Source organism: Homarus americanus, unplaced genomic scaffold, assembly GCF_018991925.1.
Source record: "Homarus americanus isolate GMGI-L3 unplaced genomic scaffold, GMGI_Hamer_2.0 scaffold14467, whole genome shotgun sequence".
Lineage (NCBI taxonomy): Eukaryota > Metazoa > Arthropoda > Malacostraca > Decapoda > Nephropidae > Homarus > Homarus americanus.
The window spans coordinates 441,623-464,487 of NW_024733734.1; the positions used below are offsets into that span (position 1 = coordinate 441,623).

A 22,865-nucleotide genomic window follows, 5' to 3' on the forward strand; every position below is an offset into this window, starting at 1 on the left:
TACCTGGTCAGTAAATCCTCATTCCACCAACGTCTCCGGCATGGTACGAGAATTGTAGCATTCTCTTCATTGAAGGGCGTCATTCGGGAAAGAAAAATCAATGATTTTCGAGTCAACATTGTTAATGCAGTGCCTAACGTTCTTACCTCACAGTGTGATACTGAACAGAGTTCTGTAACTGGAGCCCCAGAACATTACCTGTAATAGATGCATCCGGTAGGAGTCACTGTAGCCTTACTTACACTGTTGGACTTGCTCAATAAGTACAACTCTGCATTAGCACTAAAAGGGGAACCTTGGCACAGACATATCTTGTACAGCACCACATTAATTTGCAACCTGGCTCTAACCCAATATACCAGCATACCGGCTCCCTCATTCACAGAGAGCTACGGTAGACAAGTGTGTGTGTGTGGAGGATATGTTGTCACAAGGGGTAATTCAGGCTTCTAATTTACCTCAGAATTTTCCTTTATTACTTGTCCCTAAGTCAGACAGTACCTGGAGGCCACGTGTAGACTTTCGCCGTCTTAATCGAGTAACGATCCCTGATTGCTTCCGTTTACCAGTTTTAGAAGACCTTTTCAGGAGTCTTGGACATAGTAAAGTATTCTCGACCTATCAGGTTTCTAGCAGGTGGCGTTAGACGAGCAAAGTTGACCCTTAACGGCATTAAGTACACCGTCGGGACACCGAAAATTCCTATGCATGTCTTTTGTTCTTCACAACAGCCCAATAACCTTCTCATGGCTAATGATGAGTATTTTCCACTCGATTCTAGGGACAGAAGTCTTCGTGTATCTGAATGATACAATTGTCATGTCTCCAGACCTGTCCTCACACCTTGTGAGACTAGAGCATGAGTTAGCCAGACTTCAAGCAGCTAATTTAAAGCAAATGTTATCAAAGTCTAAATTTCTACAACCTAGAATACAATACTTGAGACATGTAATCTACCAAAACGGGTCAGTGTTGACACCAGTAAAGTAGAGGCTATAAGTAATTATTCTGTTCCAAAATCTGTTGATGATGTCCTCTGGTTTATAAGTATGACTGGATTTTATAAATCCTTTTTTAAAGAGTTTTCTAAAATTGCTCTTCCTTTAACTAGTTTGTTTAAAAAATTCTTATAAGTCGGAAAAACAGCCACATAATGCATTAGTTGAGCTGAATACTGCCCTACTAGAGCACCCATCCTTCGTTACCCAGATTTCAGTAAACCTTTTATGATAACTGCAGATGCCAGCTATAGTGGGTTGGGAGCTGTATTATCACAAGAGTTACCCATAGCATATGCTAGCTGTACCCTCTCTAAGTCAGAATAGAATTACAGTGTAACTGAATCAGAGGCTTTAGCTGTGTTATGGTCTTTAAAGAAGTTTTATTATTATGTGTATGGGTATCCAGTAGTGATAACCACCGACCACAAACCTCTTAGCAGTTTATTTAAAACTAAAGAGCTTACCCGCAAATTTGCCAGATGGTTTATTACTATACAAGAGTTTAAACCTTAAGTTAGGTATATAGAAGGAAAGCATAATTTCGTCACAGATGCTTTGTCCAGGCATGTAGCCTTAGCACAAGTGTTTACTTCAGTAGACATTGCTCGAGTATGTGCAGCACCGGAAGATAATCTCATGTGGTCACATACAGTATATTGTCTTTCTTATCTTATGTCAAAGGTATTTCTTCAATTTATAGATTAACTCTCCTGTTCCTTTAAGATAAGTTGTTGCTAAAGATAACGTTCTCTGCCATCGGACGAAGCTTGGTTCTCCTGCCCGCAACGTCACTCAGTTGGTAATTCCTGCTACGCCTGTACCAGAGTCGTAATGCATGACACACCGCAAGTAGCTCACCCTCGTAAGGACACGTTAAAGTATTTCTGGCCCAGTATGTATGCTCGCATCCAGTACCTACTCAACCTTAGGAAAGGGTCAGTATGGATGTTCAAGGTGGTCTCGTAGAGACTCACCACTATAATAAGTACCTCTTAGTCATGGTCGATGTTTTTCCCTGTTACTGCAAACTTGCACCTTTCCCTAATACCCAGGCAAAAGCAATTGCCAAAGACTTTAAGAGACAGGTTCTCGACAGGCATTGTACTCCTAGCATTCTACTCACCGATAACGGCGGCGAGTTTAATAATGAATTGTTAGCTAAGTTGTGTGATTTATATCACATTAATAAATGTACCATTACCTCTTATCACACAGCTTCAAATGGGATGGAAGAGTGTCTTAACAGGAAGATATTTAATCGTCTTCGTACTAACGAGAACTTCACTCACATGAACTGGGATGAATGCATGTCTGATGTGCAGAGTTTCATTAACTGTTCATATTATCATTCTATAGATGATGCATCTCATTTTGCTCTCTATCATTATGATAAAAGACTTCTATTTGAGGCCGAGATAGGGAAACAGCCACTGTTAGGTGAAGAATTTGTGAGAGAAACAAGCAGTCTAAACTCGTCCACCTGCAAATTACGTCTGAATTAGACGAATAGACTGACACTTTCACCACAGAACGTAACAAACATACCTGACCAATAAGTGACATAGTAGGTCGCTTAGTAATGGTCAAGAACTATGTAAGGACCAAACTTGATAAACTATTTAGTGACCCTTATAGAGTTGTGCAAAATGTTTCAGGTCACAAGTACAGTCTCACCCAAAAGTTCGTTAACTCTCCCAGCCAACTATTGCTGCACTGCCTGCTTCAGATGTTTGAAACTGTCTCAGTACCAACCAGAACATGAAACCGATAGGAATGAATCTAAAGGTTCGAAGCAACAGACTCAAGTTCATACATCTGAATCAGGCAGTGCGGCAATAGCTGGCTTGGAGAGTTAACAAACTTTTGGGTGAAACTGTGCCAGTTGAATCACATACACGCAGGACAAATACGACACGAACATGGGGACAATGTGAAACTACTCACGTACCGGGAAGAATCCCTAAAACATAATGTTATTGAACCTAGTACTTCACCTTCTCCTGCAGACCCTCACAGGTATACTTTGCTGGGTAGGTCAGCCTTTTGTTTGCGCTTATGAAGGTCATTGTTGTACTAATGTGTAAATTTCAATAACAGGACCTTTATGATTAATAACTGCTGTTTAATAACTCCTCCTGAGATTGTCATTATGATACGACAATTTTTTGCCATACGAGTAGAGTGTGAACCTCTGCTGAGTATTGTAATCACAGTGTCTTAGTTGTCTAGTGACGTGGTTCCTCTCACGAAACAGATTAACGAGTCTACTGTGGACCCCACTCCCATATCAGCTACCACAACATAACCACAACACCTTCTCCTCTAGCTACTCCTGTTTATAGTGAAAAGAGTGAAAAGAAGAGAGGTCCCATAAATTTCATTGGCTACGTTCAGAAATATTTGTACTGAGTAACCACAGAAGATGACTTAGCCTGGGACCAGAAACAAATTGGACAGCTTAAGGTTCAAGCCAATCAATATTCTCCTTTTAACCACAAACACCACTTTCATCATCATTGCCATCACTATAAACACCACCATCATTGCCATCACTATAAACACCACCATTATTGCCATCACTATAAACACCACCATCATCATCATCACCACCACCATAAACACCACCATCATCATCACCACCATTATCATCACCACCAATACAAATACCACCACCATCATCACCAACACCACCGCAACACCACCATCATCATCACCACCACCATCACCATAAACACCATTTTCACTATCACCACCATAATCGTCATTACCACCAACACAGTCAACATCCCCACCACCACCACCACCAACACAGTCAACGTCACCACCACCACCACCACCAACACAGTCAACATCACCACCATCACTAACACAACCATCATCATCATCACCACTACCACCAACACAGTCAACATCACCATTACCACCAACACAGTCAAGATCACCACCATCACTAACACAACCATCATCACGACACCACCACCAACACAGTCAACATCACCACCATCACCAACACAACCATTATCACCACCACCACCACAACCACCAACACAGTCAACATCACCACCATCCCTAACACAACTATCATCACCACCACCACCAACAACATAGTCAACATCACCACCATCACCAACACAACCATCATCATCGTCCAGCACCACCACCAACACAGTCAACATCACCACCACTACCAACACAGTCAACATCACCACCATCACCAACACAACCATCATCGTCACCACCACCACCAACACAGTCAACATCACCACCATCACCAACACAACCATCATCACCACCACCACTACCACCAACACAGTCAACATCACCACCATCACCAACACAACCATCATCACCACCACCACTACAACCAACACAGTCAACATCACCACCATCACCGACACAATCCTCATCGTCACCACCACCACCAACACAATCAACATCACCACCACCACCACCACCAACACAGTCAACATCACCACCATCACCAACACAACCATCATCGTCACCACCACCACCAACACAGTCAACATCACCACCATCACCAACACAACCATCATCACCACCACTACCACCACCACCAACACAGTCTACATCACCACCATCACCAACACAACCATCATCACCACCACTACCACCACTACCACCAACACAGTCAATATCACCACCATCCCTAACACAACTATTATCATCACCACCGCCAACACAGTCTACATCACCACCATCACCAACACAACCATCATCACCACCACCACCACTACCACCAACACAGTCAACATCACCACCATCCCTAACACAACTATCATCATCACCACCGCCAACACAGTCTACATCACCACCATCACCAACACAGTCAACATCACCACCATCACCAACACAACCATCATCGTCACCACCACCACCAACACAGTCAACATCACCACCATCACCAACACAACCATCATCACCACCACTACCACCACTACCACCAACACAGTCTACATCACCACCATCACCAACACAACCATCATCACCACCACTACCACCACTACCACCAACACATTCATTATCACCACCATCCCTAACACAACTATTATCATCACCACCGCCAACACAGTCTACATCACCACCATCACCAACACAACCATCATCCCACCACCACCACTACCACCAACACAGTCAACATCACCACCATCCCTAACACAACTATCATCATCACCACCGCCAACACAGTCTACATCACCACCATCACCAACACAACCATCATCACCACCACCACCACTACCACCAACACAGTCAACATCACCACCATCCCTAACACAACTATCATCATCACCACCGCCAACACAGTCTACATCACCACCATTACCAACACAACGATCATCACCACCACCACCACTACCACCAACACAGTCAACATCACCACCATCCCTAACACAACTATCATCATCACCACCAACACAGTCTACATCACAAACCATCACCAACACAACCATCATCATCACTACCACCGCTAGGACCAAAATCACGGCGACCTCCTGCAGTATCAGGACCATAGGTTACCAAGGTTATGGTGGTCTCTTAAACACAATGTCTGGAGTGTTCAGTTGATATGCTCATCCTCACATGAGCCTCAACTCCATAATTGAGCTTTATTAAAGATAGTGGAATACCATTGTAATTATATACTTATGCTGTTATTTTACTAGACCAAGTCCAACGCCAAAGGGCTGGAGTGAACACAACGAGGAATGGACTCCATTGCAGGGCTCCTATGGTGAAATTATCTCACGCTAATATTGAGTAGTTCCGCTCACCTCTCACAAGCCGTTTCACTATCCTAGTGTTGAGACAAATGGCAGCAACATGTGGTACGATACATTCCGAAGTAGTGATTCTAAAGAACCCTGTTATAAATTAGCAATGTATAAATCATAAATATTACAACCCATATTGTATTAACGATAAGACTGACAGAGATAAGAATATTAACTATGACAATTACAACAAAGTAATTAATCTTTGTTTAAAAGGATATAGTTAGATATTATCCCGATAGGAAATCAGTGTAAGGTTTAGGAGAAGAGTGTTAGTGTGTTGAAGAAGACTGCTATTATAGAGGAGAACGCGCCTTAGGTCACGGTGCAGCGGGGTAGTCTTATCTATATCTCAGAGGGAGGTAACTGGCCAGACACCAATGCTGGATCTTGAAGGTGATACACCAGGCTGTAGCACCACCATTGCTTTAGCAAACAACCTCACACACAGTCCTTCGGAGATTCTACAACAAATGCTAACTTTGTTAATTTATTAATAGAAATATCTATTGGCACGAAATGCCACACCGATGTGTTCATTATCCGTTTATTAGCTATTAATGGGACTCTGCTATCCCCAATTGCTTTTAATCATTTCTTTGTCTCTCTTACACACACACACACACACACACACACACACACATATATGTGCACTGCAGCTCTCGTGTTATCATTACAATTATAGTAAGGCTGAAAGTATTAATTAGTTTTTAATGAATGAGGTGTCAAATTGTACTTGGACATTAATTAACCAATTGCGAATTTTCTTATTTTTTACGCTACGATATTGCTAGATGGGTGGATCAAAAACTCTTACTCATGTCCAACATAAAAATTAGAAATATGTCGTTACACTATGACTAATCAGAAGTTTCCCAAAAAGACAAAACATCATTACTTGTAGCTAATCGGCAATCATTCCTATTTATTATGACACACACACACACACACACACACATACACATACACACACACAATCCTTCACTCCATACGTTTTTGACATTTTTGGGCCGTTTTTACCAATCCTCCAAGATTTCGTATCTCTCTGGGGACCCACTCACCCCTAATTATATGACCAAAGTATCTCATATTTCTTTTTCTGTACATTTCAAGTAATTCTCTTGAAGTTTTTACTAACCTTACAACTTCTTAATTTGTTCTTCGCTCAATATAACTTACTCTTAACATCCACACCATAAATAAAGCTGCCTCCCGAAAGCCAGAAATATTGTACAGATGCCGTAGCTACTTCACTCCTGAGCAGTTGCTTCAGGTATATTAGGGATTCATTCGTCCTGACTTGGAGTACTGCTCTCATATCTGGGGTGGCTCTTCTTCTGTCCAACTGTTAGATAGAGTAGAATCAACGGCATTTCGTCTTATTACTTCTTTTTCTTTAGTCAATAATCTCTTCCCTCTCTCTTTGCTGCAATGTTGTTTCACTCTCTCATTTACACGTACTTTAACGGGCAATGTTCGACAAATTTGTCATTTTGTACCTTCGGCACGGCACCGTTGTGTGTGTGGATGTCGGTCCTAAGAATAAGCCGTTATAGTACATCCTTCTTTCCTCACACAGCCAACGTGTGAAATTATTTGCCTTCTTCTGTGTTTCCATCCTCTTACAATCTGTTTCACTTCAAAAAGCTGGTTTTCCGGTATGTTTGTCTATATTGCCTCCAATTTGTATTATTATATTTTACCCCCCCCCCAGGCCCCGTTGTGGGTCAATGACCTGTGCCCGGGTGTGCCATTCCATTCCCCATAAAAAAAATAACATTTCAAAGGCCTCCGACCTCTTATTGGTGTCTGCTTAAAGTGTCCATGCTTCTGACCCGTACTGTACATCAGTCCATTCCATATACAGTATAGCCATTCGGCAGCCTTTTCTCAAATTGAAGTTAACATCCCTTTTCATTTGGTCTTTTAAATTAATAAATGCTGTGTTTTCTTGACCTATTCTGGTTATGATTTTATTCATACATCTACCATCACAGCTAATGTTACTTCCCAAATACATAAAATTGTCCAATAATTTACGGTCCCTGTTGTCTACCATAATTTTTACTTGAGGATTCATTTCAATTTGGAAACACCATTACGTTCGTCTTTACAGCATTAACCCATATTCTTCATTTTTTTCCACTAATCTGCTAACCAGTGTTTTGTAACGCCTCCTTAGTATCTGCATACCGGATAATTGATATTACTTCGTCATTAATTTTTATGACATTATTGTCACTTATAATGTCACTCATTAAGAATTCTGAATATATATTATACAATGTTGGAGATAGAACAAAACCTTATCTTACTCCCTGTCTAACTGTGAACCAATTAGTAAGTATATTATTTACTAACACTGCAGCCTCCTGTTGCTAGTGAAGATTTTATAGAATTCTAATATCTCCTTCAGTATTGCCTATTTTTTCCTAGAACTCTATTAATCTATTGTGTTTTACCTTTTCAAAATATTTTCCAAAATCAACAGAACATATATACTAATTTCTTTGGACCTCTAAAGCCCTTTCACTTACAAATTTTAAAACCAGAAATAACTGTTCTAGTCCCTTACTGTCTATTTTGAATTATGTTATTTAAAAATTATATTTAAAAAAGTTTGCAGGAATGACTTATTAATCTAACGGTTCTAAAATGGGTGCACTCTAAAGCTCCTGTTTTTATAGTGTAATAATACACACACACACACATTATATATATATATATATATATATATATATATATATATATATATATATATATATATATACAATCAACACCTCAACCCGCCAGGATTCGAACCCACGGCCCACGAGCCCATGACTGTGACGGGGGAACGTTAACCGCTGAACCACCAGGATACAAAAGCAGTCCTAGACTCTGTCATATTTGACACAAAGCCTGTTCAACGAGCTTATGGCGCCGTGAACCTCTAATGGGGACTACCCGTATCACGTAGGTGGTCAGAGTAACGTTTTACCAAATCCGGCTTCGAAACACGAGGATCCATATATATTTCATTAGCCCAACAAACACGCGGACTTCTACATACACTCAACACCTCAACCCGCCAGGATTCGAAACCCACTGCCCACGAGCCCATGACTGTGGACGGGGAACGCTAACAGGATTTGGTAAACGTTACCTGACCACCTACGTGATAATCGGGTAGTCCCCATTAGAGGTTCACGGCGCCATAAGCTCGTTGAACAGGCTTTGTGTGAAATATGACAGATTATAGGACTGCTTTTGTATCCTGGTGGTCCAGCGGTTAGCATTCCCCGGTCACAGTCATGGGCTCGTGAGCCGTGGGTTCGAATCTCAGCGGGTTGAGGTGTTGATTGTATGTAGAAGTCCGCGTGTTTGTTGGGCTAATGAAATATATATATATATATATATATAAATATATATATATATATATATATATATATATATATATATATATATATATATATATATATATATATATATATATATATATATATATATATTTCATGTAATCCACAATGAAAACGCGGATAAGATAAATCTTGATAAAATCACACGGAAAATGGAAACAACGGAGTACCTTATTTCGTCTTTTATATATATATATATATATATATATATATATATATATATATATATATATATATATATATATATATATATATATATATATATGTATATATGTATGTATATATGCAAGTAAATCACTGTAGGTGCGCGTGATCCAGGTACATGCTGATAACCACAAGGAAAAAGAAAACACCAAGTTCCCAAGCGCTTTCGTGTAATTCACATCTTCAGGGGTGAGTACAGACTAAGGAGAAGTACAAAACAAGGTGAATATATACAGAGGTGACAGGATAAAGCCCCAACGGACAAAACCCCAGTCTCATATATAAAATATAAAATAAAACAATTTTATGTTTAGGTTAGGTTAGGTTAGTGTTGATAAATGACAACCCCGTTGGGGTTTTGTCCATTGGGGTTTTGTCATGGAACCATATACAGAGGAGGGTGAGATCAAGTCCACAATGATCAGGTATTAGGTAATGACCCTACGGTCGGTAGTCAGGTCAGAGGGTAAGGTGACCCAACCTTCTCACCTGGTTACAAATCTTCTTAATTGCAAAATTGTCCAGTTTGTACAAGCCATTACTCAAATTCATGTTGACTGCTTCGGTATGTTTAATGAGACTAGATTCTATAATGTTCCTACTGTCAATTGAATTACAAGGTAATATTGAGGAGGCATTATCCCAGTCAATGCAATGCTTATTATCTCTCAAATGAACAAACAGAGCATTGGATTCCTGGCCTGTCCAAACACTATATTTATGTTGTTTAAGTCTAGTTACAAGATCTTTACCTGTCTGGCCTAAGTAAAACATATTACATTCCTTGCAATGAACTTTATAAATGCAACCACTTGTGTTGTTGGGGGAGTTCTTGATTAACATTTGTTTAACAGTGCATGAGTTTTTAAATGCCACATTGACGTTCCAGGTTTTTAGTTGAGAGAAATTTTTGTGAAATGGTAATACTAAGAGATTCTTATGGTCATGGGTGGGCTTGGGATCGGTTCTATTTAAAGATTCTTAGTAATGTTCAGCCTCTTATTTGTCACCAAATATTCAGAATGAATTTATCTGTCTTCTAGGAAATAATGTTGAGGAAAATATATTGGCTGACATCAAGAAGGCCAAGTATTTTGGAATTCATTTTGACAGTACACCTGATATTTCTCATACAGATCAGATGTCCGAAGTGATTAGATATGTTCCTATTGAAGGTGATTCTGTTGAAGTAAGGGAATCTTTCTTGGGTTTCTTTCCTATTGCTGGAAAAACTGCAAGTGAGCTCACAAAGGATATCCTGAGTAATTTGGAGAGTGATGGACTGGACATTAACTTTTGCCGCAGTCAAGGGTATGATAATGTTGCAACTATGGCTGGTATTCATGGAGGTGTTCAGAAGAAAATCAAAGAAATAAATCCAAAGGTTTTGTTTTTGCCTTGAGCCAATCATTCCTTGAACCTTTGTGGGGTACACTCTTTTGGAACCAATCCTTTATGTGTAGCATTCTTTGGAACTGTAGAGAAACTTTATTGCTTTTTTTTCACTTTCAACTCACCGATGGGAAGTACTGAAAGAAAATATGAACCTGACAGTTAAAAGACTTTAACGGACTAGATGGAGTGCACATCATGAAGCCATAAAGCCTCTCAAGAAACAATTTGCGAAGCTGATCATAGCCCTGGAAGCATTGATGGATCAAAGAGAAAATGTTTACACAAGAGGATCAGCTGAAGTTTTGCTTAAAGCTGTATGTGATTTTTATTTTTTGGGTTACCGGGTATCTTTCTTTTTGGTGTGATGTACTGGATGAGGTGAATCTCACACAGAAGTATTTGCAAACAGAAGGAATAAGTCTTGAAAAGTGCACTGTAAAGCTCAATGGTTTGAAATTGTTTCTTCGAGGTCAGCGGAATGAAATTGTGGAGAGAGCGATTCAATATGCAACTACACAATGTGAAGAAATGGGCATCTCCATGGAAACAAGAGGGAGGATAAGACGTAAGAAAATGATGCCAGAAGAAATGGCTAGGGATGCTGGACTGACAATGCAAGAGGAAATGAGGAAATCAATGTTTGAATGCTTAGATCGATTTAGTCTAGAATTGGATGCTCGTTCAGAGGCCATGGATAACATCTTGTCAATATTTGCAGCTATTCAGCCAAGCTACTTGCTTTCTGCAAAAGAAGAACAACTTCAGGGGAGTATTTCAAATTCAAGCATGACCAAGATTTTTAATGAAATTTCTGATGAGGATGTCATGGATGAAATTATGCCACTTCGCAGACACATGGAGGCTGCCAAAATCACACCTGAAGAAGCAAATAAATGGACAGTCTTGCAGTTCCTGAAGTTTATTGTCAAATGAGACTTTTGTTAAACCTTGCCAAACTTATCATTGTGCCTGAGATTCTTTTTAACAATATGTGTGTCTGTTGCATCATGTGAAAGAAGTTTCTCTAAACTGAAACTCATCAAGAATTATCTTTGTTCTAGCATGACTCAGGCAAGATTGAACAGCCTAGCTATGATTTCTATCGAAAATATATGTATATATATATATATATATTTTTTTTTTTTTTTTTTTTTTTTTTTTTTTCGTTAGATGAAAGTATACCGCTTGTATCTCGTGGTTTCTTATGTTTTTAGAACAATCTGGTGCGATTGGTCAAGTTTCTGATAAAAGTGAGTTGAAGAAGGGTGCGCCCTTTTCATTGTGTAATACTTTATTTATTGTGTAACTTGTAGTTTTATACAGTATGGTTTCTGTACTTTGTATATTTGAATTCCTTGTATGTGCTTTGTTGTATTGTGTAAATTTTGTTGAAATTAGGAAATACATTTGTTTATATATACTGTAGATTTAATAAATATCATCCACATTAACAAACCTGCTTTTTATTTAAGAATATTACACTTGATGTAGGCTACATTATACTTTAGTAAAAAAAAATAATTTTCCATATTAATAGAAGGAAACTAAAACATTTATAATATTTGCTATGTATAATCCAAAATTCCTTAAAACTATTATTAATTTTTTTATCATTCGTCTCAGTAGAGGAAGAGTAAGGGGGCAAAGGAATGCCCTGCCCTGGGTGCCCAGTACTCTAGGGACGATTGTGTATTTTACTTTTACTGTATATTTATCCATCTCTGGAAGGAAGGGGGTGCCAGTGGATAGGTCCGCCCCGGGTGCCAAATACTCTAGGAACGCCCCTGCATAGGGCGGAGAAGAATTTAACAGTAGCTAACAGAGTGCTCCTTTTGCTGGCAACGCACGAGGGGAACGGGTGTCTCTGACAACTACCTACGTGGGACCAGCATCCTCACTTTGATCGGTGGTCGATCTGGTTCATCAAATCTCCCCACCTTGGTTCATACAACACCACATCTCTTCAGTCAGTCAGTGAAAAATCTTACTAACGGGAAAGTAGAACCCTTTCCTCAGCTGGGCAGGGTTCACCTGGTTACATAGAGAAATTCCTCTCCCCAGTATTGGGTGTATGTGATTAAAAATAACCAAGTCCAGGTGTGTAATCAACGCTCCTCATGGTTGATTGCACACGTGAGACGTAGGGGTTCTTCTTCAAAATTGGTAAAGGGCTGTAACACCATAAAATATGGGTGTATTCTGGGCATATGGGTGAAGCATGTTACGGGTGGTGGTGGTGAATTGTGATTAGAATAGCCAAGTCCAGGTGAGACATCAACGTTCCACATGGTTGATTGCACACGTGGGACGTAGGAATTCCTCTTCAAAAGCTTGTGGAAGGCTGTTGGTACCTTAAAGTACGGGTGCATTCTGAACCTATGTGTGAAGCATGTTACTGGTGTTGGTGGAGAAATACACTCATGACTCCTGAAACCTCGAGAGAGTAATGTAAAGAACAGCGGAGCACCCGCCTGCCTGACGGGTCATGAGTGATTTTCTCGGTTTCTTGTAAATGTCTGCCCCTTGGCAGGTTAGTAGTTACAACCTTCGTATTTTTTTTTTTTTTTTAAGGTTAAGGCGGGGAATGGATGGAAGGCATGCTGGTGCTCAAGGCACAGCCAGACATGAGGGATAGAGAAGTCACAACATATAGTCGTGGGAGGAAAGGTTGGAAAAGAAGCTTAGGCAATAGATAGGCAATCCTTCTTCCCTAGGCGATGGAACCTGATGTTAAGGACCTCTGTTTATTTCTTAGGTGGATGGTTTCCACTATCTCCTGGTAGGGTGGTGCTTGGCCACTGGCTGACCTAAGACACTTGTTTTTGAAAGCTCTGTAGTTGTTGTAGTCTAGTCTTCCCGAGTGTGATGAGTGGTATATGTGGGTACTCCAAAACAGGCCTCACCAGCGCCTTGTGCAGGTGAACTTGTATCTTCTCAGACATCAGTTTAAAACGTTTTAATTTGGTTGCGGCGACTTTAGCATTATTTAGTATGCCCTTCACGTGGGAAATGATGCCCGTCCGAGAGATGATGAGGCCAAGCAGCCTGCCGTGTTTAGAGTACGCAATTTCTTCTTTTTCGATCATCAATGGCGCGGGCTTGAATTTCGTTTTGTTTGTTTTTATTTCCCTTTTGTTTTCATACTCCGAGATATCCTCCATTGCCCGAGTAGTGAGTCGCGCCATCCTTGCTGTGGACGTTCCAGGGCAGATGACGATCTGTGTTACATCGTCGGCATACATGACGTACTCGCTGCCGACGATTGGGGGTGGCAGGTCAGCCGTGTAGAGCGTGTAAAGGGTTAGTGAGAGCCAAGAGCCCTGAGGCACGCCGCTCGAGAGTGAGAATTCTCCTCCAAAATGTTCTTGCATCTTGATTTTGGCTCTGCGGTCCGTAATGAAGTTGCACAGCAGGCGCTTCAGGTTTTCGGGTAGCCCCAGTTAAATGATCTTATACCGCAGCCCCGAGTGCCAAACTTGTCAAACGCCTTGCTGACGTCCCTCAGTACTATGTTGCACTGCAGGCGGCCAGTCATGGCATTGGCGATCTGCTCGTAGGCCTGGGCTATGGTGGTGGATGTGCCTCGGTACTGGTGGAAGCCGAACTGGCGGGGATTATGCAAGTGTTCGTCCTCCAGATACATCCGCAATCGCTTGTTTACCATTTTTTCGAAGATTTTGGCAGGTACCTCTAGCAGCATATTGGTCGAAAGTTTTCGACTTTGTTTGGAGGCTTCCCTTCTTTTGGTATGAGGCGAATAACGGCGATTTTAAACATCTTAGGGAAGTATCCATAGGCGAGGCAGGCGTTGCATATATGAGCAAGCCTCTCTATCATGTTGTAGGGGAGTTGAGCCAGGATCTTCTTGTTAATGTGGCTTTGCCTAGGTGAATTGTTTTTCAACCCTTTTATAACGGCTGACTCATCTGCAGGAACTATGCGCTCCGTCAATTAGCTTCCGTCCACCAGTCTAGTGAAGTCAGTCTATGGGAGCGGCTGGAGCAGGTGCTGATGGGCCTGCAACTGACCTAAAATGTAGTCCTCAAAGTCCCTGTCGAAGCTCTCGTTCTCCTGTTCACTAATGGTAAAGATCTTCCGTAAATATCGCCGATGTAGTTGTTCTTGGTTTTCCTCCTCGGATATTTTCACGTTGTTTTGGTCGAGCAGGTAAGGGACCGTACTAGAGGTGGAACTCATCAGTCGCTTGATTCCTTTCCAGAATGCAGTAGAATCGCGGTAATTGTTGGCTGCCTCCCACACCAAGGGTGCCCACTTTTGTTCATGTAGACGTTTGCTCTCGTGCTGGATGTCCGTCTGTAGCTCTCGGTACCGGTCTCTCAGCTCTTGTGTCCACCCGCGGATACTGGCTAGCTGTCTCACGTGATCGTACTGGACACTGAGCTGCCTCAGCTGGTGACTAGTGTGAGGATGGGGAATGGTCCTGTGAGTGGCGGTCGGGATGTTGTTGTCCATCTCCGTCTTCACATCCGTGTACCATTCTTCGCCCATGTCGTCGATGTCATTGGGGCTGGCTTCTTCCAGGTTTCTCCCCTGCTTGAGACTGAGAGACTCCTTGAAGGAGTCCCAGTCTGCCCGTTTGAGGTTTGACCTGATGTTGGCGGGGATCATAATGGGATTGGGTGAGAGCGTCACAACGACTGACAGGTGATCGCTGGTACTGATGGGTCCGGCGGTAACGTGCCTGTTCAGGACGGCCTCGTTGTTAGAGAGGATTAAGTCGGGTGTTGTGGCACTGGCACGTCTGATCAATGTCGGGAAATCTGGCCCGAGGTGTTGCAGTTTTCCCCTTCTGATGTTGTCATACAGCGCCACACCGACGTTGTTCTCATTACCGTGTCCGAATATGGCGTGGTTTTCTGTGGCGTAGCAACTGGTTGAGGTCTTATTCAGGTAATTAAGGACGTCTGGGAGGTAGGTACATTGTACATATGATAACAGATCCCCTAGTTGTCTCCACCTGCACTCCCAGAACTGAATCCTCGAAGTCTGGCAACACTCTGTGACTCAGCCGTGACCTGACGGCCACAGCGACACCATCGCTCAGCTCACCCGTCATCTTCCTCTGGTATACAGTGTAGCCAAAGATTTTCAGCTTACTTTCGTCCTTTATGACAGTACTGTTTAACAGAATGATGTGTGAGTCTAATTGATTGTATAAGTTAGACAGTTCGTTACGTCTATTAAGGGACCGGTATCGGACATGACGTTGGACAGTTTTCATCCTGCTAACGACTGCCATTTCGGAGACTGTAGCTTTGGGTGTCGCTTGAAGTGTTTGCTCAGATTTTGCCATTTTTAGTTGGACGGAACTTTTTTTCAGAACCTTCGGATATCTGCTTGTCAGTTAATGGCGGGCCCTCGAACTTCTCGTCACCCGTATACAGGAAGATGTTCAGGTCCTGGGCCTGCGTGTCGAAGTAATCTACTGACGCTGCAGCCCGAGGGTCTTGTTCCTCTGTGGAGTAAGTCGTCATCATCTGGTCACAACCATTGACTCCGGTTGCAGTCCGATGGTCACTGTCGTCGCTGGGAGTACATGTATTGGGGTCACGGAGATTTACGGTGTCGTTGGAGCTGTGTTCCCAGGGGGACTGACTGGCCACGTCGGGGCTACGGTTATACTGACTTTTGCCTAAGTCAGGGAGGTCATGGGCTATTTCTGGCGTGGGTTGAGGTCGTCGATAAGTTGTTGAATTGGTTACTGCCTTCAGGATTTCTTTTGAAGGGACTTTGTCGCTTTTTTCAACAGGTGCAATATTGTTCCTTGTTAGTGTCTCGTTGAGGTGTTTCGAGAATGAACCTGGATGAACCATGTTCATGTGATGGGCATGCAGGTAAGACAAGTATATAGTGGTGGCTTTGGACTCGTCCAGCTGTGGAGAGGAGAAGCTCCTGGTGCTCTCCACCACTGCGTCCCTCATGGCGCCCAGTGACTCAGTAACTGCCTGTTTTATTGAGTCCTTGATGGTTCTTATCTCTGATTGCAGGACTTCCATGGTCTCGCTGACATTGTTGAGTTTTTGGGAGTCTGCTTGAGTTTCTTTCAGAGCGTCTTTTGGGGTTTGGCTGTAAACCATGAACGTCGACTGAGTGGTCTTTTCTATGGTGTTAGAAATTTCCCTGGTTTCCTTTTGTTTGGTTATTTCGGTCAGTTTCTTCTTTGTTTCTTGAGTTACCTGTTTCCTGACCAGGCAGGTGGCAGAGAAGGTCCTGTGGTCACCCTCGCAGACGACACACTTTTTTATGGTGCTACGGCAGTCTTTGTAGAAGTGCTGATCAGATGAACACTCAGAGCATATGACCCCTTGCAGGAGGCAGTTCTTGGTCACGTGGTCATTGTATTCATAGCACTTCATACATTGTTGGATGGGCGTATACTTTTCATATTCTATTTGGTGTGATGAGATGGAAGTGCCATATGCATAGAGCCCCTTCTCCTTCATTCTTTTTGCCTCCGTTGTGTCTGCAAAGCGAACCTTGATTATATTATGGGCATACATAGGATGCACCTTGACATTGTTTTGCTTTTCTATTTCGTCTCTTATTTCTTCTGCGTTATTTTCCACTACATCTTTGTCAAACTTCTTACATACAAGGGTGAGCTTGGCGCCGTATTCCCGTGGGACAATGACCTCGTAACCGATAGTTTCATTTTGTCCATGGTACTAGACTTAAGTAGCTTATCAGCATCTTCATCTGTTTCTGTGAGGATGATGTAACCATCTCTCAGATCCACAAGTCTATTTATTCTCACCCTTTGGTCACTCAATAGCCTTTTTAGCCCTATCCGAGATCCCTGGGTCGGGGTTCCGGAGATCTTCACTCTCACTTTGGCAATGGTCAGTAACATACATGAAAATCCTACCTAATCTGTCTACCTCACCTAAACCCCATGGATGCTGCTCCTTCTGTCCGCTTGCTGGGCGAGTAAAGACAGGTCTAGGGGTAGGGTGAACAGACAATCCCCTGACGGGGGCATAGCCAAGCCCCAACACCTAACAGTGACAGTTTATGAAGCACTGCCAAATCCATAACAGAAAATGTTGTCAACCTTACTGTTTCGACTCAGCAACCCTCTGAGGGCTCCCCTTGTGGCTCTGCCTGCAGGGTTTGCGTCGTTACTAAACAACAGAGACTCTAGGCGAAAGAATAGGATAGGGAAGAAGCGCAGTGTACAAGAATAATATTAACCATGTACAACTACAAGACAAAACAGCCAGAGCGAGCCCAACGTGAAAAACAAGGCCGACAGTCTTAACGGTTAGCAATTTGAACTGAGCAGGGAGCGACGTGCAGCACGTCCGCTGGCAATGAAGGTTGGTGGCATTCTGACCTTCGGGTCTGGGTAGTTAGGACAGTTAGGATTATAGTATTTTGTGGGTCATCCTAGACAGGCTATGAGTGATCCATGTTCTTGTGTAGTGTGACTAAAATCGGGATTTCTATTCCTCAGAGATTGCTATCATTTTGTCGGATGCCCTTAAGGCATGTTCATCGGTGCAAGTAATATTTTTTAATGTTTTATGTACCACTAAGTGATGTAGGATGTATGAAGGAATTGTTTCAGATGAGTTCCTCGTTCTGGTGTCTGTTCTGGTGTATGTAGTACTGCTGCATTGGAAATTCTGCTCAAATGCAATTAACATCTTTTAATAATTTTTTGGATACCATGTATAACTTTTGTTTCCCATTGTAGTGTTATAAGCCACGCTAAGAAGTACTCTAGTGCTTGTGTACAATTATTGATTCTGTCTGTAGTGTTGGAAGGAATAGAAGTGCAATCATTTACCGATGTGTTTCATTAACCCCAATAAAAGGTACTAGCTTTCCACGGTCACGGAAAATACTTTTATTAATTGTGTTTGTGCTGGTTCGGGATTTTCTCTGAGGGGCGCTTCCACTGCATTACCATCCACTATAACTCATAAATACTCAATAACTAACAGCGAGATATTCCGAGCGGTTACATATATATATATATATATATATATATATATATATATATATATATATATATATATATATATATATATATATATATATATATATATATATATATATATATATATATATATATATATAAAAATATATAATCAACGACCTCACCAGCAAGGAATCGAACCCTCGACCTACTGGGTGTGACTAGGGAACGCTTACCGGCTAGGCCACAAGGACACTAAAAGCAGTTCTAGACTCATATTTCACACAAAGCTTCGTCTATCGAGCTGATGGCGCTGTCTAAAGTCCGCGTGTTATATGGACTAAAAATGAAGTATATATATGTACCTCGCGTTTCATACCAGCTGGATTCGGTAAAATGCTACTGACACCACATAAGAGGCACGGGCAGTTTCCCAATGAGGTTCACGGCGCATCAGCTCGATGAACAAGCTTTGTGTGAAATATAACAGAGTCTAGAACTGCTTTTAGTGTCCTTGTGGCCTAGCCGGTAAGCGTTCCCTAGTCACACCCAGTAGGTCGAGGGTTCGATTCCTTGCTGGTGAGATCGTTGATTATATGTTCAAAGTCCGCGTGTTATATGGACTAAAAATGAAGTATATATATGTACATCGCGTTTCATACCAGCTGGATTCGGTAAAATGCTACTGACACCACATAAAAGGCACGGGCAGTTTCCCAATGAGGTTCATGGCGCCATCAGCTCGATGAACAGGCTTTGTGTGAAATATAACAGAGTCTAGAACTGCTTTTAGTTTCCTTGTGGCCTAGCCGGTAAGCGTTCCCTAGTCACACCCAGTAGGTCGAGGGTTCGATCCCTTGCTGGTGAGGTCGTTGATTATATATATATATATATATATATATATATATATATATATATATATATATATATATATATATATGTAATATTCAGAAATTTCAGAGTAATTTCAAATGCCCCGCCATTAGCGATACTGAGCGTTCAAGGTCGTCCGAGGGAAGAGAGCGCTCCCCGCACATAGCGAGAGGTTATGGAACTAAGCCTATATGATATTAAATGTAATTTGCCGAATTAATAATGATGCGATTCATGAAGTTAAGGGACAATTATTGAATTTGAAATTATTATAGATCGTTTATCAGTCTGAATAATGTTACGGGTGTCCCAAGGAGTTATTAGTTAGGCGGAAAATATGTCACGTAGGCCTAAGCTAACGCCTTGAGAGGAGACGCGACGCTGGCTGGTCCTCAGTCACGGGGAGCATTCAGACAAACAAGACGTCCCTGCGCGTCCGTCACAGAAATAGTCACGTGGCCTAGTCACCTGTGCTGCGCTATTACAGTATAACAAGTAAGTCTCATTCGATCTCAGACAGGGTTAGATAGGGCAGTGGTAAAGTAAACTAGAGCTAACAGTGAGTTCATTTCAGGGTTTCCGTCAGAACCCACTTGACCGGAGTTGACCGGAGTTGACCGGAGTTGACCGGGGTTTGACTGCGAGAGATTGACTGCCGTTTGAGACTGCCGTTGATGATTGAGGGTGGCGATTGTCGCCATTGGACCGATCAGTGTAGGCCTGTCACTGTTTAGCGGGGTATCAAAGGATCTCTTGAGGGAATCTAGCCGTCTGGGTGCAGCTGACGACGGGACGATCGTGGATCAGCAGCTCTCCTCTACCTCGGCTCACAACACCACATGACTCGAGCAGCTTAGTGAAACCCTCTTGCTAACGGGAAGCTAAAGCTTCTCTCAACTGTACAGGGTCTGATTGGCTCACTCCCTTCCGCTTTATGGATGCACTGGGAGTACACTGAGGCTATCTGAGTAAATTAATGGTCACACACTGAGACCATGAGTCTAGGACTCTAGGAGATACCTAGAGGAAAATTTTATCTCCCTTATTACGGGTGTATGTTGAGTTGGGTGGAGCATGGTTCATGAGTATTGGTGGACCCAGTAACATATTAATAATAGTGAATATATTTGGGTGTAGTTGATACCATTTCTCAGTTACTGATATTATCTTGACGTGTGTAGTTTAATATTTCTTAAATAATTTTGATAGTAGTGTTTTTTGAATGTTTGTGTCATTAAGTGGAACCAGAGTGATACTGTGATTTGATTCTTTTAATGCATCTAATTTTTCTTCATAACTCTGATCTCAGGTATAACCTTTGTTCCCCAGAGTAGTGGTTAAGTTAGGTTAGGAAGTGTGCATCTGTTGGGGTGATATAATTTTGTTGAGTGCCCTTATGGCCTATTCATTGTAGAGTATTTAATTTCTTATTTTTTATTGCCATTTCCTCAGTGACTGATATTATTTTGTTGAAAGCCCTTAAGGCCTATTCATTGTAGAGTATTTAATTTCTATTTTTAATACCATTTCCTAAGTGACTGATATTATTTTGTGAAAGCCCTTAAGGCCTGTTTCATGTGTGCAAGCAACATTTCTTAATACTTCAAATTTATTGTTGCCTGAGTTTCTAATAATTTCTATATCATGTATAACTTTTATTCCCCAGAGTAGTGTTTTAAGTTCAAGTTAAGAGGTGCACATATTGGTGTACCATTATTTGATTGTGTTTGTAGTGTTGGAGGGAATATAAGTGTCTAAATTTTACAGTGTGTCTCATTCATCCCAGTCACAGACGTTATCCTTCAACGGGTCACGGACAATTCATTTTGTTTAGTAGATTTAAGTGTTCTTGTGCTGGTTTGGGATTTTTCTCAGAGGGGCGCTTCCACTGCCATTACCATCTTATAATCTTTAATAAACCCCAAGTCCAGTAAATTCCGACCGGTTACAAATGGTAGCAGAGCGTACTTTTTAATGTCGTGACTGATAGTACTGTGGTTGGGATAATGAACGCCATCATGTGTTGGTTGGTAATGGTAGGGATTGAACTCGCACTGATGCTCATCCTTGTGCCCGGACTGAGTTGGTTAGGCTTGACAGTAGAGATGTGTATGAGGAGGAAGAGAGACGGCCGCGGGACCTTGGTACAGCTGAGAGAGGAGTTCGGAGACCTAAAGAGGGATTATCAAGCACAGGTAAACAGGTTCAAGTGGGAGTTTCAGGCACACATTCAACGGTTCAGGGAGGAAACAAGGGGTGAATGTCAGGCACACGTCCAGAGTCAAGGAAGTGTGAGGTCCAAGTGGGAAATATAGGGGTACGTAAGTAGTTCAGAGAGGTTGATCGAGCCCTCCAGCTGAGAGACAAGACGAAGCCGACCGATTACAGTTTAGGGTGCATGGTAATGAGAAAAGGCAGGTTGTCGAGGGTGAGTTGGAGGAGTCGTGAGTAGGGCAGAGGGGATTGAAGAGATGGTTAGGTCAGAGATGTGCGTTGAGTAGTGGTTGCTGTCATGAGCGGGATTGAGTTGCTGTCATGAGCGGGATTGAGAGTACGGTTGTAATGTCCAGGGCCTCACTAATATGGACTGGTACATTGTCAGAGGGTTGGTCTGCCGGCATGAGGTTCGGAGACGTGGACTGAGTATTTTTTTGACACTGGTTCCTCTTAGCTCAAGGGCCAGGCAAAGGAGAGCATGTTTGAAATGGACTGAGTAGTGTTTTGACACTGGTTCCTCTTAGCTCAAGGGCCAGGCAAAGGAGAGCATGTTTGAAATGGACTGAGTAGTGTTTTGACACTGGTTCCTCTTAGTTCAAGGGCCAGGCAAAGGAGAGCATGTTTGAGATGGACTGAGTATTGTTTTGACACTGGGTTCTCTTAGTTCAAGGGCCAGGCCAAAGGAGAGCATGTTTGTTTTGGGCTGGTATTAATTTTGACATTGGTTCTCTAGTTAAGGGCCAGGCAAAAGGGGAGCGTGATGTTCTGGTTGGTTTTGAGTTGGGCTAGGAAGAAATGGAGTTGCTGGCTGCGAGTTGGAATACGGCAGAGTTGAAGGTGGCTTCTAAGTTGTTCTCTCAGCACATGAGGACAGTGCTGTTTTTTTTTAGGGGGGTCGAATGTTATCGGGAGAGAGAAGTGGAGAAGACGGGAATGCTGCGTTTAGCAAAAGGGGTAAGATGCAGTTTCTTAGAACAACTTTTTAGGGGGGTCGTATGTATGTTTTCACAGCACATGAGGACAGTGCTGTCTTTTTTTAGGGGGG

General features: G+C 42.1%; 1 protein-coding gene across 1 annotated transcript; it reads left to right on the forward strand.

The window, feature by feature from the left end:
* Positions 1-1,832: 1,832 nt before the first annotated feature.
* LOC121869869 lies at positions 1,833-11,721 on the forward strand. Its single transcript, XM_042371434.1, has 4 exons — positions 1,833-1,936; positions 5,684-5,751; positions 10,437-10,777; positions 11,182-11,721. Exons 1-4 carry the CDS (start codon positions 1,833-1,835, stop codon positions 11,719-11,721), a joined length of 1,053 nt encoding a protein of 350 aa, XP_042227368.1.
* Positions 11,722-22,865: the final 11,144 nt, after the last annotated feature.